Consider the following 18,411-nt stretch of genomic DNA (forward strand, 5'->3'; position numbering starts at 1 on the left):
TGTATAGCACTCCCTGATAGCAATTATTAAGCACTACCTGAATCCAAGTGCATTTAAAAAAATCTCACCCAGCACAATAAAGTAAGGAGCTTCACACATCATCTCAAAAGCACTGGGTTGCATATTTACGCTCTGCAAGGGCGCCAAGCACAATGGAGGTATACTTGGTAAAAGCAGTATATGCACATCAGCTTTGCGAACTGATTTAAATGCAATGTCAGGAAAAGTCCTAAAACTTAACTTTTCATGACATGGAAAGACGCAGACTTTCAGTATATACATAATGGCTGTCCTGTCGCAATAACGGTGCTAACTTGAATATGAAGTGTCAGGAAGCGCATGACCACGGTGAAAGGATTGTTCAAGGCCTGGACGACTGAGGAAAACAAATGATAGCGATGACAGAAACCTAATTCGTCAGGAAAGATCCAGTCCCAGGACTAATGCTGAAGAACTGCCCCGACAATGGAAAGTTGGAGTCCGACTCTCTACCCGTGCACCAGAAGGAGGCTACGGAGTCTGCTGGTCTGAAGTTACGTCGATCTCACAGATAAACACAAGCAGCAACGTCTGGCGTGGTGCAGGCTCCGAGCAAACCGCAACTTTAGGACATGGTGTAGGGTTATTGGTCTGATGAAAGTCGCTCGTACCCGTTACCGACGGTCATTGTCGAGTATGGACACGTCGTATGGAGGCTAACCACCAGGAGATGATCCATGAACCCTTTGATGATGGCTCAGTGATGCGTTTCGTATGACAGCAAATTGGATCTCTCTGGGACACTCAAATATGGATTCCATCGTCGTGCACAATTTGATAACCACCCCCTTGCGAGTCGTCTGATATTCATGGATGAATACATAACGCTTGACCTCACCGTTTTCAAGCTGCAATTGCCATCGAAACATTACCATGGCCCTATGAGAGTCTCGCCATGGACTCCATCGAAAATCTTTGGGGCATCTTGGACGCCAAGTTCGTGCTGAACATCATCCTGTTCAACAGGCCTACCAAAGAAAACTTTCCCACTGTGCAGAAAAACGCAGAAAAGCCCACATTAATCGTGGAAATAGCAACATAAACACATTACCTCGCTACTGAAACAGTAAAAACGGCAACGAAAAACTATGAAACTGCAACATTTTTATATCAGCGAACTTTGACCTCTACTGCGCATGCGCATTACGATCCGGGCTTCTTTCCAATTTCCGAGCAACCGTGAATCGCCTCGCGTAGAAAATGTATTAAATATGTTGGAATAATTGCTGTCAATCGTTTCATACGAATGGAAAGCAAACTAAACAAGTGTGCACACAAGTATCATGATGATAAATGCCAAATAACACAATTGAAATATACTAGGCACATAAAGAAACTGTGCATACAAAAATTTAAAATCTAAATTTATCAAACCTGTGTAGACACATAAGGATTCAAACTCAGAGGTTAGTGACATGTATCCAACATGCATGCACGTGCCACGTTCCGTGACGTTAGTGGGTTCGTCCTTGAGACGTGCAATACGTTGTTGCACGTGCATTCCGGGAAAGAGAAACAGTGCAATGATTGCCACACAATACTGTCACTTTGGAAAGCTCAACCCCTGCTCTTGCGATCGTTCAAAAAATTAAACGGCTATTGAAACGCATAGCATGCCAAGGCTCACGTCTGCACAACGTCATGATGCCATTGGGATGGTCCGTGGGGGAATGTCTCAACGACAAGTGGCTGCACATTTCCACTGCCACCGGAACACCATTTCTGCACTGGTGAGACGCTACCAGAACACAAATGACGTCATCGATCGGCCACGTTCTATACGTCCACGTGTAACAACGCCAAGACAGGACAGATGGATAAGGGTGACCCATCTTCGCCACAGGTTTCAGACTGCAGAGATGACTGCCCGAACCATCCCAGGACTTCGCCGTATCCACCCCAACACAGTTCGACAACGTTTACGTCATCACGGGATCAGACCACGACGTCCCGCCTATCCTGACACAACGTCATCGACAAGCTCGCCGAATGTGGTGCCGAAATCCTGTCCGCAGACCCTTGTTTTGGAGGAGAAATGTTGTTTTTACAGATGAGTCCAGGTTCAACATTTCCCATAGTGATGGACGTCAACGTGCCTATAGACGCGTGGGAGAACGTTATGCACAGGCCTGTGTCAAATTCACCTGATCTCTCCCCGATAGAGCATGTTTGGGACGAGATGAATCGACGTCTACGCCGTCTTCCTCATCCGCCAGATAACGTCCTTGACCTTGCAACAGAACTTGAGAGAATTTGGCGTGACATCCACAAGCCTTCCTTGCACGTTTGATAGGCTCAATGCGTCGTCGATGCACTGCTGTTCTCAATGCCGATGGTGGACATACCCGTTATTGAGCTTGTGACATGGTCGTTTGACCCCTGTCCCGCTTGTGGACTCGTGACGTCATTGTGATTGACTTTTCAATTGAAATTCTCCCGACTTGTTATGGTCTCATAATCCCTCCATTAAAGTTTATATGTACCTTTGACATTGTTATCGTACTTATCAACTGGGATAATATTTTGACAAGGCACAGTTTCTTTATGTGGCTAGTATAGTTAAAATGGAATCGTAACTTTTGTCCAAGCTGGAAAATGTCAACATGCGGTCGAGACTTCCTCTTCCATGTGCGCATGCGCAAAATCGAAGTTGCGGGCTCCTCGTTTTATTATGCAGTGTAAGCGATTTAAAGTTGCCGTTTTTACTGTTTCAGTAGCGAGGTATTATGTTTATGTTGCTATTTCCACAATTAATGTGGGCTTTTCTGCGATTTTCTTTTCTGCACAGTGGGAAAGTTTTCTTTGGTAGACCTGTTCAATTCTGCAGGAGTTTATGCAGGCACTCCATGAGAAATGGCAGAGGATTCGGATGATGAACATTCGACGCTTGATTATCAGCATGGTAGGGAGACTGGCAGATGTTGTAGCAAGGGATGACTACTTAACAATAACTATTTGTGACTATCATATTGATGGCGTAATCACGCTACAAACTTTCAAGCATTCGTGATATTCACATTTTGTGTATTCCTCTCAGGTCGACAGCAAATTATTACCAAATTGAAATTTTGTTTTGGCTCTAATCAGAGTGAAATGTGTTAGTTACCATTCTAATACGCTCAATTTGGTTTTCAAAACATATATACATGCCTTGCAATGTTTTCGAACTCATCATAGAAAAAGTGGTTGGTGCTTGATAAATGCTCTTGTTATAAATATTGAGATATCTGGAAACGAAACTCAATAGTTGTTTGCTATATGCTAACCACAGTGACATTGACAAGCATGGCTGAAACGGCCCAATTCAGATATACAATGAAAGGAAAACTTAATATCAGCATTGTTGACGTTACACTGGTTGTGCATTATAATGTGAGCTCGGTCCGCATTCAGGCATGCCATATAACCTAACTTTGGAAAAATTGGAAATTTATTGATATTATGGGGACTTTGCATCGGCCATCCTAGTTTGAATATCATTTGAATGATAATACACATATTTTTTGGGTGTATTCTGATATAAAGGCTAACATACACACGGCTGCTCTCAGACGTCAGTTTTGCGTGGTAAGAATCCATGGCGAAGTTGTCTTTTGGGCCTGTTGACTATGCCGTCATCTGTGGACTGTTGTCCCTGTCTGTGGGGATAGGGCTGTATTACGCCATCAGGGGGAGAAAGAGGAACACCAGGGAGGAGTATCTGATGGGGGGACGGCGTCTCAAAGTCATCCCGGTGACGTTGTCTTTGTACGTGACCTACATATCATCGACGGCCTTCATCGGGATGCCAGCAGAGACCTTCACTACTGGGTTTACATTTGCTCTGTTCGCCCTCGGCAATGTTCTGGCGATGTCCATCTCTATCTTCACAGTGGTTCCAATGATGCATGCTCTACGGGTGACCAGTGTCTATGAGGTATGTCGTGGCAGGGATACAAGGTGTGAAGTCCATATGTGCCATTGCGTTAACGACTGTTGTGCGAATGGTGTGGTGTTACATGTTTTGTTTTTTGTTCTTATTAAACGCACAGTCAGCAATATTTCAGCTGAGGTTGATATAATGAGCATGGATGTACGACAGAGGGAAACGATGACATGTATCAACGAAATCAGCGATCCTGACCACTCGATCCCGTTCGTCACCTCTATGAGGCATTAGCTGCTGCTGACCAATTCTAACACGGATCTGTTTTGATAGTTCCTATGAATATAAAAAGGGATATGTGGCTGTGGTTTACGACATATTGGTAGTCCCTGCAATCCACATTAAACAAGCTAAGAATATGTCGTTTAAATAGGTTGTAATTGTATTTTTTCTCAAGCAATATTTGAAATTCATACGCGAATGCGAAGTGAACTGTGGACACTGCACTATTACGGGTAACATACATGTGATATCAAGGTGCTCGGGACGACTTTGCCAAAGTATGGTTGTTTACACGTTTTGCCTGGATGGCAAACTACATGTATACTTAATTAACAAATAAATGAATCCTGGGCATATGAATTTGAGAAAGAAAATACTTTTTTGTCGTTTCAGTATTTCCATCTACGGTTCCGGTCGGTGGCGTTAAGACGTTGCATCAGTGTGGTTGGAATGTTGCAGAACGTAAGTTAACAGATCATTTATGAGAATATGACTTAATACATTACTTTGTTAATTAAAACTTTGAATCCAAACACCTTTCTCGGCCAACATAAGTTTCCCGACAGCGTTCATCTTGTTAGAAATGTGATTCGGGGGTTGTTGATGTGTTTTCTCGTTCCAATGATGGCGAATGGCACAAATGAGTTGTAATTAAAAAAAAATTGGACGCTTCGGTACTGGGTAGTCGAGGATGAACATATAAAAAGACGGTGACTGAGATGCCATCTTTTTGTCAGAAAGTCTACATGTCTCCTTTTCACGCGAATCTTCATCCCTATTGCAGTGAATGTACTGGCAAGTTGCCCTGGATGTGGAGAATATTGATAGTAATTACATCGTACCGATTACTTACTTGATCTTCCTTTTCAGATCTTTTACACCGCTGTGGTTTTGTTGTCACCCGCCATGGCGATAGAAACAGGTAAAGAGTACCAGTGTCCTAATACCAGTCACGATCCAGGTTAGACTTGGTCTTTGGTAACTCATGCCTCTTGCAAGAGGCGACTAACGGGATCTGGTGGTCAGGCTCGCTGACTTGGTTGACACATGTCATCGTATCTCAATTGCGTAGATGTTGATCACTAGATTGTCTGGTCCAGACTCGATTATTTACAAACCGCCGCCATATAGGTGGAATATTGCTGAGTGCGGCGTAAAACTAAACTCACACACTCCATTCTTGTACACTCCTGTACATACGCCTGATCCCTCCTCTTCTCGTTCCTCCTGCCTGGAACGTTTGATCTTAGAGTTGAAGTCGTCCTCCATATCTTCACAATCATCCTCGCTGCACTTATTGTCAAACAAGGACAACCATAATACATGAAATATAGTTTCACGTTCTTGTAATTTGACTTATAAGTTTATAAGTTGAGTAAAGACTAGAGCTCCTTTCCCTATTTTCGGGTTATATTCTTGTGCTGTATATTGGCAGTTTACCATTCTGTTTACAAAAAAACAATAGGGCTTTCTTTATTTCCTAGTATATTAGAGTTTCCTAGTTGTATCTAAACAATACCAAAACAACATGTTGCTTGTCAATATGTCCCAGTTGCGTAGATCGATGCTGATGATGTCAATCACTTGATTGTTTGATTGAGCATCTTATGTTTATAGACCGCTGGAAAATTGCTGAGTGAAGCAACAAACGATCAAACAAATCATGTTCCGAGACGTCATCTGTTGCCAAGTGGAATGAGTAGATTTGAGTTGTTAGGTGTGTAGGAAGCTCATTATGGGAGTTCAGATCCTCGATTCTCCCTGATTATGCTTATAATTTTTGTCAGTACCATTTCACAGCTTGTGGATTTCCCACACCAAGTGGACACGAAGTGACATGACAAAATATATGGTCAATGTGATCATGCTCTCGGTATTTAAGATCATAAATCAAGACGACACAGCATTCAAAATATCCTGATAAACATTACATAAGATTTCAACCTGTCTTCCAATTCATATCTGTCTCCACAGTTGCTGGTCTACCATTGTGGGTGTCGGTCCTGCTGGTTGGAGCTATTGCAACACTCTACACGGCCATTGTAAGTTGATAATACCTTAGCACTGATCTTTCGAGACTGCTCGTTTTATATATTATTCACATAAAGACGCGACAATGCGAAGTTATACCCTTTTTTCAAGAACTGGCTTACACCCAGACATATCCTTGTTAGAATTGGTTTTCAGCAAACCATGCTTGTCGTAGAAGGCATACAACGAGATCGCGTGGTCAGGCTCGCTGACGTGGTTGACACATGTCATCGTATCCCATTGCTGTAGATCAATGCTCATGCTGTTGATCACTGCATTGTTCGGTCCATACTCGTTTATTTACAGACCGCCGCCATTTAGCTCGAATATTGCTGAGTGCGACGCAAAGAAAGAACTGGTGTACTTTCCATGTGCAATATTTTCAGTCATTTTTGTTTCCCAGGGAGGACTACGAGGGGTGGTTGTAGTGGATGTGTTTCAGGCCCTTGTCATGGTGGCTGGAGTCTGTGCAACTGTCCTTAAGGTAATTCATTTCACGTCTTTAAATGTACAGGTAAATAATCACAATCTTCACGACCACGAGAGGCACAAAAGCCCCCCACTGTTAAGTACACATTCCTTGCAACGTACATGTACTCATGTTTAACTTTATTCTCAGCTCCAGCTCTTGGATTCCACTTCTGTAACTCCGGACCATGCAAAGTATGGCTATCAGAGTACCTTAATATTACTGTCGCAGCTTGGACATTTCTATAAAGAAAACCATCGTATGTCAAGATGGTGGATGATGCTATCCCATGTTATGAATGTAGATGGAGGTTTTTCATATGTATTTATTAACACCTTTATATGAAAAGTGTATTAGTGGAAATTCTTACCACTGGAACATGACATACCAGCCTTCTTATATTTATAGAGAAGCTTTAATTATTCATACACTTTTCATCAGGAGCTTGCCTTTCAGACTCTGTAAATTATGGTTTTCAAAATGTTCCAAATACTATGTAAACCCTACTCTTCAAAAGTTCAACATATTGATGTCTTATGAAAAATGAGCATGTATGAAAAATGTAATTAGAAATGATGCTGCATTCATACACTATGGAATGTGCACGAGAATGGTATTTTGCGACATAGAACTATAACACTGTAATTGTATGGAAATAATGCTACATGCACATCTATACTGCTTCGCGTATGGTTTTATGATACATCCTTGTTTGATATTGTGTGATTTATTTATCTATTCTATATGGACCAATATTGTACCATGGATCGATGGCCTATATTTGTGCAAATAAAGTGAATACATGAATGGATGGATGGATGGATGGATGGAAATGTTCCAGAAATATTATTCACTTGTGTTGATGTTATTAAATGCCATTTCAGGGAGTGTATGAAATCGGTGGGTTCGGACTTACTTGGGACCTGGCAAGGCAGGGTGGACGTCTCCCGCCTGTAGAGTAAGATTTCTACAGTACACATACATTTCAAAAAAGGATTATGATTTAATCAAGCAAGATTGTCCTCCTAGGCGAGTTCATGTCTACATGATGTTTTGTTTCGTTCTAAAGGCAAATCAACTACCAACTGGCAGTTCAAGGAAATGAGTTTGTTTGTCTGTCTGTTTGCTTAACGCCGCCTTCAACAATATTCCAGCTATATGGCGGCGGTTTATAAATAATCGAGTCTGGACCAGACAATACAGTGATCAACATCAACTAGGATACAACCAAGTCATTGAGCCTGACCACCCGATCCCGTTAGTCGACTCTCACGACAAGCATGGGTTACTGAAGACCAATTCTAACTAACCCGGATTACGTGTATCAAAGAAGTGCGTAGTACCATTTATAATCATATCCCTTATTCTTTCAGTTTCAGTCTAGATCCGCGTGTACGTCACTCCTTCTGGGCGCTGGTGGTAGGAGGAGGCAGTATGTACGTGGCGTACGTCTTCGACCAGTCAGCCATACAGAGGATATGTGCACTTCCCACTGTCAGACAGGCCAAGCTGTAAGTTGTCAACACAACCGATCCAGTCAGTAGTCGCTATGACAGTGTTATTGGTATATTATCATCCCTTAGCATGTTTACTTTATTCTTTATTCTCGAGAACAGGATTGTGCACAAGTTGTCTTAGAACGACCTCTCTAATGGATTTACATGAATGCCTTTGTATAATGAATTAAATTTACAATCTAATCACCGAAAGGAAAGAAGAGAAATACAGAAATGTGAGTATATTAATATAGATCACTCAACCCGTTTTTTCTGTATATACTACAAACAAAAAAGTATCTGAACACCCTAACATTTGTTTGCTTAATGGGCACTTTAAACGACATGTTAGACCTTGCAGTGAAGCAATTGATTCAATATTCGTTGAGTTTGAGTGAAATGAAACACAGTGAAATACAAGGGTTCTGAAACACCCCAGCCACACGTTTGATTCAAACGTTCAAACACAACAGCCTAATGCAAGTGGTCAACGAATATTGAATCAGTTGCTTCACTGCAAGGTCTAACATGTCGTTTAAAGTGCCCATTAAGCACACAAAAAGTTGCATTTAACTTAGAGTATAAATGATACTACCACATTTAAGTTTATATAACTATCAAATGTTAGGGTGTTCAGATACTGTTTTGTTTGTTGTATATATAGAAAAAAACGGGTTGAGTGATCTAAGTTAATGTACTCACATTTCTGTATTTCTCTTCTTTCCTATCGGTGTTTACATATGACTATCAAATTTTAGGTTGTTCCCATACTATTGGTGTATAGTATATATACATGTACATTCTTAAAAGTCTTTCGTTTTCCTGATAAGGTAAAACTGAATTGCCAACTAGCCAGAAGTCAGTATAACGTCACAAGCATCTTTCACAATAACAAAAGAGAGTTCATCACTTCGTTTCTAGATGATTTTAAAGCGGACATTCAGTGAATATCCACAGGGTTGCTGCATCGGTATTTTCTATCCTCGTTTAATCTTTCTTTAAAAAAATAAATTAATTCACTGTCCCCATGTCTTAATTTGTTACGTATTATATTGACGTTCTGAGGCAACATGAGAAATGTTGGGACCTTCTCACTGATATTGTACAATTCTGACATGAGCCTATATTTATGAATAGCCACCAAATAGTAATGATTATAGTTGTTGCGAAAAGATGAGCATGTCTTGCCAAACCGGCGGCACCCGTCATAAACATTTAAATGCCAAGTTTGGTCAGTGGAACATATGGTGTAAGTCCAAACTGAAAACTGCAGCGGACATCATCATTGTCAGTGATGCCTCAAACTTGGAAAAGCATTAAATTTTCATATATATACATCAAAGGACTTTTCGCTAACTTGTGAGTCGAAACTTCGAACAAGTATATTTTTAAGCTACCAGGTGGTCATCTGGTTGCGAAAGTGTGGAAACTCTCAAAGGTACTCATTCTGCAATACGCTTGTTGTGTCTGTTCACAGGCAAACTGTAGCGCATATAGGACGACTGGTCATTTTTCTCTCTGTTGCACAACCCTATTTGCGTTACAATTTGCCTGTGATCTGTAATATTGCTATATGCTGCTTGCACTAACTCGCTGTTACAGCACCTTCGCCATCACCACAGTCGTCACAGGCATATCCTTTGTGACCCTGAGTTTCCTCGGACTCGTGGCCTACAGCTACTACACAGTTCAAGGATGCGACCCGTTCAAGGCAGGGTACCTCCAGAACAGAAACCAGGTGATACTTATTACATGGCGCCATCTGTTTGACAAGATTCGTGAAATATCTCTAACATCACCCAGGCTGGTTTATTTGACTCTTTAATTATATACAGTTTTATGGTTTAGTAAACGGTATATAATTTTCTTAAAATTTTGATTCATACACTGATAAATAAAATCTTTTCGGTACTGTTTTAAGTATTTCGTTCCAAACCGTGACTGTCTCATGTGAACAACCAATACTTACCTTCGCAGCTCGTCCCCTACTTTGTGATGGAAATATTCAATGGTTTCCCAGGCATGTCGGGACTTTTCCTAGCAACAATATTCAGTGCTGCGCTCAGGTGACTTTTAAGGGTATTTTTACTTTTTCAGTGAGATATATTTTTAGTCAGTTATCAGGTTTATCGTTATCAGATTACTTTTAATGATGAAGAGTTTAGGAATTGGGGGCAAATTGTCTATTCCCGATTGGATTCTGTCATATTACCAACAGTAAATAACAAAATTGGCTAATTCATTGTCTGTCACCCATGAAGATCCGAGCTGAAATTGTTCACCAGGACCCTACTTATGTTGTTATATACGAAGGGCGGTGGGGTAGCGTAATGGTTAAAGCGTCCGCTCCTCACGATAATGACCCGTGTTCAATTCCCTACATGGGTATAATGTGTGAAGTCCATGCCCCCGCCTTGGTATTGCTGGAATATTTCTCTGAAAGCGGCGTAAAACCAACTCACTCACTCACTGTAAGGTACGTACTAACTGTGTTGATGTATGTCATTATATCATATCATATATCATATCAGACGATTACATGGTATACACTAAATTATTTAAACAGATCTCCGGCATATAGCTGGAATATTGCTAAATTAATTTTTTAACCAAATATTCAAACACTAACCATCGTACGCAATAGAGGAGCATTTAACATTTAAACCAGTGAAGTTTTAAACAGCTTTAACATCATTTTTACTACGTGTATAGTATTTTGTCATAAAAGAATAGGAATTCTATGGCGTCACTTATATCAAGTCTTTTCCACTTCAAATAAATAACATCAAAGTTTTTATCTCTTAAAGTTCGGTGTCTTCCGTCATCAACGGCCTTGCCGCCAACACCATCGAGGATCTGCTACGGCCTGTGTTTGACCGGTACAATACAAGCGAGAAAGGGAAAATATTGACTGCCAAGATTTCAGGTGAATGTTGAAACTGATTGGCTGGTTGATTGTTGTTTTACGCCGCACTCAGCAATATTCAAGCTATATGGCGGCGGTCTGGACCAGACAATTCAGTGATCAACAGAATGAAAACATCGATCTACGCAATTGGGATACCATGACATGTGTCAACCACGTCAGCGAGCCTGACCTCCTTAAACTTGAAGCATGGGTAGTTGCAACCCTGATCTTAATTGTTACGACACAGAAACAAACCTGACAAACACACACAAACAGCGAGCCTGACCACCGACCCCGTTAGTCACCTCTTACGACAAGAATGGGTTGCTAAAGACCAGTTCTAACCCGGACCTTCACGGATCGTTGAAACTGAAATTGTATGATGACATGATAGTATGTGGCACAAGAACGCCAATTTCTATACATTACATAGCCAAATAATGGTGAAACCCGTTCCATGATACGCCTTCTCTGTTTTTCCACATTACAGTCGTAATTCCAAATGATCTAGATTTTCCAGTCCATTGATCACTTGATTGTCTGGTTTGTTTACAGACCGAAGTCGCATTGGAAGGGTACTGCTGTGCAGCGTCACTCAAAAATACCTCATTTTAAAACGCATCTTGTAATAGCGGGTGCTACCGGTAGGGCTATATTCAACAACAGTGCGAACGTTAAGATGAGGTTGTTTAAGTCTTCCCCCATTTCAGTGTTCATCTACGGAGGGCTTTGTGTGGGCTTGTCTTTCGTTGCGAGGACATTGCCAGGAACCATTGTCACGGTCAGTGCCATTTCTCCTTATATAATCATAGTTCCTGCGATAAAGAATGATGTCAGTTCCTCGGTAATCGTATTTCTTGTCAAACATGAAAATCAAGGAACTTCGTTTTTGTGGCCTCAGAGTCATATTTCAGCATGTCTTAAAGATTACTTTGCAACTGCTATATATTAAGAGATATAAATCAATATACACATTTATTCTGTGCTGTAACAGGCCGCAATCGGATTCGTTGGAGCTTGTGCGGGACCTGTTTTCGGGATTTTTCTGTTGGGAGCTTTAACTCCCTGGGGAAACATATCGGTGAGCATATCATTACACTATAGAAAGGACTAGAATGATAATATACAACACGGGGCACTGAAGGGACATTATACTATAGTAAGGCCTAGAATGATAATATACAACACGGGGCACTGAAGGGACATTATACTATAGTAAGGACTGATTGGATACTAAACTATGTGGAGTATGAAGGGATAATACTCTGAAGTGAATACTTGAGGAATAACATACCGCAATTAGTACTGTTGGGATAGTATACAACAACGAGCGATGTTGATGATGTACTATTGGTAGTACTGTTGGGACATTATAAGTTGTTCACTGGTCATGAGGGGGACATGGGCTGATGTACCCTCGATGTTTGTTTATGTTCCCATAGCCCGAAGGGCGAGGGACCAGTGAACAACGTATTTATCTTACCGAACACCTCAATGGTAATTTTGAACTGTTTGAAGCACGGGTATCTGATCATAGTATGGAGTACCAGCCGACAAGACAAGAAACACAAATTTAGAGTTATCTCCCTTCCATCGATCTGCATTCGCAAAACATCGGTAATTTCCGTACATCATTTGCGATTTAATGTTATTCGAGATAAAGAATTACTACTACGAAGTACCAAATGAGTTCGGCATTCCCAGCGGGATACATAGAAAATGTTACTCGCTTGTAAGCAGGGTACATTGAAAATAATAGAAGAGCGCTCAGCCAATCGGAAAACGACATTTATGTGAGAGGCAAGATAATATACTAGGGGTGGGTATTGCAGCGAATTTTCATCTCCCGATATATTGCGATGCGAAAGCATATATTGCTATATGTATTACAATATATTGCAAGAAGTTTTTATAACCAAAAACTATGTATAATCGAGTTAATGCTTGATTTTTAAAGCAAAAGAAACAAAAACAGAACAAAATTACTATGTTTGATTTAGCTTAAATAAAAACTTTTAATCGTCCCGCCTGAGAATTTCACTTTACCATTGAATATTTTACATACCGCTTTACTCTTATCATTAGTTCCATCTACCGTGAACTTTTCCAACCCAAAATACTGCCATACTGAAGGTTTGCCCTAGTATTTGGCACCATAATAAATTGTTCATTGTTGGGGGTCGCTAATTTACAACAAACGCTTGACTTCCGGTGTGAAAAACGGAAATATCCGAAGATTTCCGAAAGTACGAAGTTTCCGAATGCATGTCAAAATACCGGTTTTCGATAAGCGTAACGCAATAAGTATCGTTTTCATGTCTGAACCGGCAAATGCCGGTAAACCGGTTATATTGCGCAGCCCTGCATTATACTATAGGGAATACTTACGGGATAATATATTATAGAGAGCATTGAGGGGACATTAAACTATAAGGCGCACTGAATGAATAATAGACTGTATATAGCACATATGGGATAATATACTATAGGTAGTGCTGAAGGGATAGCATATTATTGGGAGTACAGAAGAAACAATATATCGTCGGATTTATGCTTTCGGACGTCATGTGTCAGTGTTTTAAGTAATTTCTGCCGAATATTGCTACATTTAAGTATGTTTGCGTGTGTACTTTAAAACAGTGTTTACCATATTCTGTACCCATATACATGGCAAGCTAACAACATGTTCAGTGGTCAAAACATGCTGAATTGGTAACTGTGGAGATAATGTATTTTATGTTCCCGTCCACCAGGGGGCGGTGTCCGGCTTGGTTGTATCACTGGTCCTGAATGTGTGGATCACTCTCGGCGGCATCATGTACGGACGTAGGCCTGTGCCACTACCACCAGCGCCTGGCAACTCCTGTGTGGTCCCGGATGTAGCCAACATGACAGGGTTGCCCGTCCTTGACCCATTAAACAACATGGCGGGTCTGTACATCCCGTCCAATAACAGTACAGGACATGCAGATATCAGCCCAACTAGGTTAGGCTTGGATTGAGGAAATCATTTATCAGATATCAAATCTGACATACTCTCCATCAGTCATTACCCATGAAATAAGTTTTGCATTTGCATTGATAATCTCTTTATTTGTATGTATGCTCTGTTCACGTGATCATAATATTCTATCAGTGGCGTAGTTTTATATGATGATAAAAACACTTTATCGTGATTTTTTTCAGTTAAAATAGTCGTATATTAGGAAACACTTTATCGTGATCTTTCTCAATTAATATAGTGTTAGATTAGGATAGAAATACTTGATCGGGATCTTTCCCAATTAACACAAACTTAGTTTTATATGATGATAAAACACTGAATTGTGATTGTTATCAGTTGACCTGGTATCATATGAATGCCGACATAACATGGCAACATCCAACCACTATATTGCTGATAGCGACATATCAGAGTAGATTGTTACACAGCTTCAGCTCGATAACAGTTTTGGAATCTACATCGAAACAGTGTGCGAAATAGCCACTGGCCCGCTAGCCCGTGGTTGGTAAAAATCATGTCAGGCCAGTAAATAGTGGATTTTCATGGGGTCACTTTGTAAATATATCACTCTGTTCGACTTGTTAAGTTATGATACACGTTTAAGTCATGCAAGATTATAGCCATGTTAATCATATTAGCAGCTTAATGATGAAACCCGTGTCATGCCGGACTGGATTTTGTGGACTGGAAACTTTCAGGCATAGTTTATTGGAAACTATTTCGCACACTGCATCGAAACGTCGCTTCATGCAATAAAAAAGAACTTCGTATCCAACAAAACCACGTGTTGCCTTATTTCATCTTTAGTGATGATACTATACTGATGTATATAAACTATAGCTGTAACAGAGTAACGCGCTTTATCAAACAATAGTAACACTGAAATATATCATGCTGTAGTGCCCCCATCCCGGATGTCAGCTCTGGAGGAAACCCCCTCTACGACATCTCATACATGAACTATGCAGTGACAGGATGGGTGATCGCCTTACTTGTTGGGTTGGTTGTCAGTCTAGCAACAAGTGAGTATATTAGCATGACCATGAATGAAATATATTAATATTCTATATAAATGTTAATGTATGATCAATCTTTGAACCATGCTCTAGTTGGATGATTGATTTGTTCTGTGTAGAGGTGATGGTCCGTATGGAAGGTAATCAGTCCCCAATTCATAACAGTTATAATACCTTACGTCAGTGCAAGGAATAACCATTCTTGATTACCCCCCAGTGACAGATTCCATTTGATGTAAAGGGCAGAATGGCGGTGGAATCGTTAGGAATGAATATCAATGATGACAAAGGGTGTTTCATAGCACATTTAGACCAGTCGAGACAGATGATACATAGAGGATATTATATGAGTGTTCATATCATACTATGTTTACGACAGGAGTGCCTAGATGTTGGTATGATATGGGCACGAATATAATATTCTGTTTATTACCGAAGTCGTCAAATATGGGAAAAAAACCAAATCTACTTTCAATCACAGGTTGGCTACCCGCTGTCGCCGCATGTAGAACGCAACGTCACAGAAGAAACGTGGCGTCATAGCCTTGTTCATGACGTCACGTCACCATGACAAAGTGATATTTTGCTCTAGGGAATCGCATGAAAAATATGAACCCCGATATGTTCGCCCTCGTAGGTAATAAAAACCATTATAAAACTGACAAGATTCTGGTACAAGACCTAAGGAATTTTATGGTTTTCATCTTAGAATTATCAATGTAAACAAGGGATAACATGTTGATGCATTCATTTTAATTTGTCAATGTTCATATAATTGTATGTTGAAAATTAAAGAAAATATAAAGTAAAAATATATGTATCTGATTGTGTTATCAGAACGCTGGCATGAACCAGTGAGAGATGAGAAGCTGCTTATACCCTTTGTGAGGCGGTTCTGGAGACTGAACCAGGGTGATGTAAAACAGGCGAGTATTCATAACTGTTACGTACATAATGATTTTAGCACTAGTTGGGATACTGTCCATTTCAGAAATACGAAAATGGATTTCTTTAGTTCATGACAGATGGCCGAGCTCGTGTTTGGCGCTGCAGAAACACTGCACGTCTACAACGGAATACATCAGAGCAAGTACCGTTTGGCGTGGGTACCTCTCACTGACTGTAAACTTGACCTTGTAACGAAAGGACAAAATCTGAATGGACAACGGTTCATTACTGAGTTCAGAGTTGTTGTACCACATTTCGATGACCATCCTCTGAACACGAGAACAGTCTTCGTGGACGACAATGCCAGGCCACATCATGCACGTGCCGTTGGTACTTTCTTACGTCAAGAGGCGGTAACACCTCCACCTTGCCAGGAGTCCAGCCCTTAATCCCGCAGAGCATGCTTATAACATGATGGGAAAAAGACGCCTCAGTAATTTTGGTCATGTGTGCTCTGAACAAAATATTTATTTTTTTTCTATGGCATTGTGTATTTATATTTTTTTCGTTCTTTCTACGTTTACATTTACCATGTCATTTGGGGTTAATTTATCCAGATAGTGAGTTAAATGTAGGTTTGGATAAGTTCCTTTGCTATGATTAATGGCTACATATTGATGTAAAGGTGTTGCGATACTTATTTCCATGTGTATATTTTCCATATATCCACATTGTTTCAGACGGTGGAACTGAAGCATCTTGATGAGGGTTCTGTGGAAGAGCCACATACCAAAAACCTGTTGAAAGATTTTGGAATTATAACTACGGATATGCTGTGATCCCCTTTAATAAAAATATGACATATTTCTGTTCACATCATTTTACCACCCTCACTTCCAATACCATGTTTCGTATTGTAATTCAAAATTGATAATATATATTTTACAAAATGAGGAAGAATTTATGCTACCATCTTTGATAATCCACTTTGAGGACAGCTTCGTGTTGACACTCGGTGCGTAACAGAACTTGATGTAAAAGCAACAAACAATAAAGGATGTTATATAATTAACAAATGTGTTCAAAAATTAAGTAAGATCACAAATTAATACAAAATTAAGTGACAGTACAAATTCAAAGAGTATGATACAAAAGCCGTGATTACAGCAATAAAGACAATGGTGTTAATATTCACCTCACCGCAACAATGGACACGTTTCCAAAATAGGCCCAGTACACAGGGTAAGAATGGTGTCCACACAATCACTGGTCTTCTTGTGACTTGAGATGCAGTATGAGGTGAGAGGCAAGAGTTATCTCACCGTGTATACCTAATGAAAAGACTCCAGAAGACCCCTTGGTCAGAATATAGCGGAAAAACCCATATGGTTGTAGTACCCTGTAGCCCATCACGGACTCTCCGTATATGCAAAAGTGCTACATTCTGGTCTGTATCCTGAAGCCAATTTCTCGGCTGGGTTTGGATGTTCAGTCTTAGTAATAAAGTAAAACGATAATTCTGTAGCATAATGTATTTATTAATGCAATGCTTAGACGTACTATTTCTTTTCAAATATCTTTGTGTGGCATTTAGAAGCTGGTGTGATGAAGAGGAACACTTATTAATGGATAGACAACGTCTTTATTACAATAGATGTGAACACAGTTATCAAGCAAATAATCATTTGCAATCTATTCCAATAAAAAAGTTTTCTATCCTTACAAAGGTTCCTCCTCAACTTAATACCTGTCCAGTAAGAAACTGTAACGTTATTAAAAAACCCGTCTTGACCATGACTATGGGGGCGAAAATGAACTGTGTAGGGTGGGATCATAAATGACACACAAGTGAGGGTGTGGAGGCGTGGTTGGGTGTGAGTGTTTGTCTTTCTGTGTGTAGATATTGTGTAAACTAAGGTGTGTAAGGGGATTTTGTTTCGGTTCGGTTTTATGAATGTGTTCTTAGGAAAGAACGTTTGTAACTGTTGAATGTAATGTTAAGCCAGGTGTTTTTTCGGCCAATAATAGCCCGGTGTTTTAACATAAATATGTATGTATTCTATATGTTTGTACACGTGACACCATAATATACTATATATTATTAATATTATCTTGCCTATCCTGTGCATTTACATTCATTGTTACAGAATTAATGGCCAGGGTATTACATAGTACTTTATTTACTTTTCGGGATTCAAATTACTCTTTCAATTGAGTGTCTTTCTTAATCAATGTGCGGATAGATACTCCGTAGTCCCAGTGGGTAGTTTGGGGGGAATTTAGAATCTCTTTAGCCAGTCAAAGTGTCTGAGTCACCAGTTTGTAGACTACCTTGCTATTCAGGTCTATTCGTCTATTTTAAGAGGACTGTTTTAGGGATAGACCCACAGTGTTTTTTAAAGGTTATTCAGCC

General features: G+C 40.2%; 1 protein-coding gene across 1 annotated transcript; it reads left to right on the plus strand.

Annotated features, from left to right (window-relative positions):
• The first annotated feature begins 3,603 nt into the window (after positions 1-3,603).
• LOC124267581 (sodium-coupled monocarboxylate transporter 1-like) lies at positions 3,604-16,837 on the plus strand. Its single transcript, XM_046702534.1, has 16 exons — positions 3,604-3,955; positions 4,580-4,648; positions 5,057-5,108; positions 6,161-6,228; positions 6,621-6,701; positions 7,571-7,644; positions 8,060-8,197; positions 9,785-9,920; positions 10,160-10,248; positions 10,990-11,108; positions 11,801-11,871; positions 12,085-12,171; positions 13,844-14,076; positions 14,995-15,116; positions 15,948-16,036; positions 16,739-16,837. Exons 1-16 carry the CDS (start codon positions 3,617-3,619, stop codon positions 16,835-16,837), a joined length of 1,866 nt encoding a protein of 621 aa, XP_046558490.1. The 5' UTR covers positions 3,604-3,616.
• Positions 16,838-18,411: the final 1,574 nt, after the last annotated feature.

The sequence above is a fragment of the Haliotis rubra genome, unplaced genomic scaffold, assembly GCF_003918875.1.
Source record: "Haliotis rubra isolate DU_JTF1 unplaced genomic scaffold, ASM391887v1 Scf132, whole genome shotgun sequence".
NCBI lineage: Eukaryota > Metazoa > Mollusca > Gastropoda > Lepetellida > Haliotidae > Haliotis > Haliotis rubra.

Bases quoted from the DNA above. Each gene is read 5' to 3' on its own strand.
- LOC124267581 (XM_046702534.1), top strand. From the start codon at position 3,617: ATGGCGAAGTTGTCTTTTGGGCCTGTTGACTATGCCGTCATCTGTGGA. The intron at 5,109-6,160 runs GTAAAGAGTACC...CTGTCTCCACAG, and splicing joins CGCCATGGCGATAGAAACAG to TTGCTGGTCTACCATTGTGG. The intron at 6,229-6,620 runs GTAAGTTGATAA...TTTGTTTCCCAG, and splicing joins CAACACTCTACACGGCCATT to GGAGGACTACGAGGGGTGGT.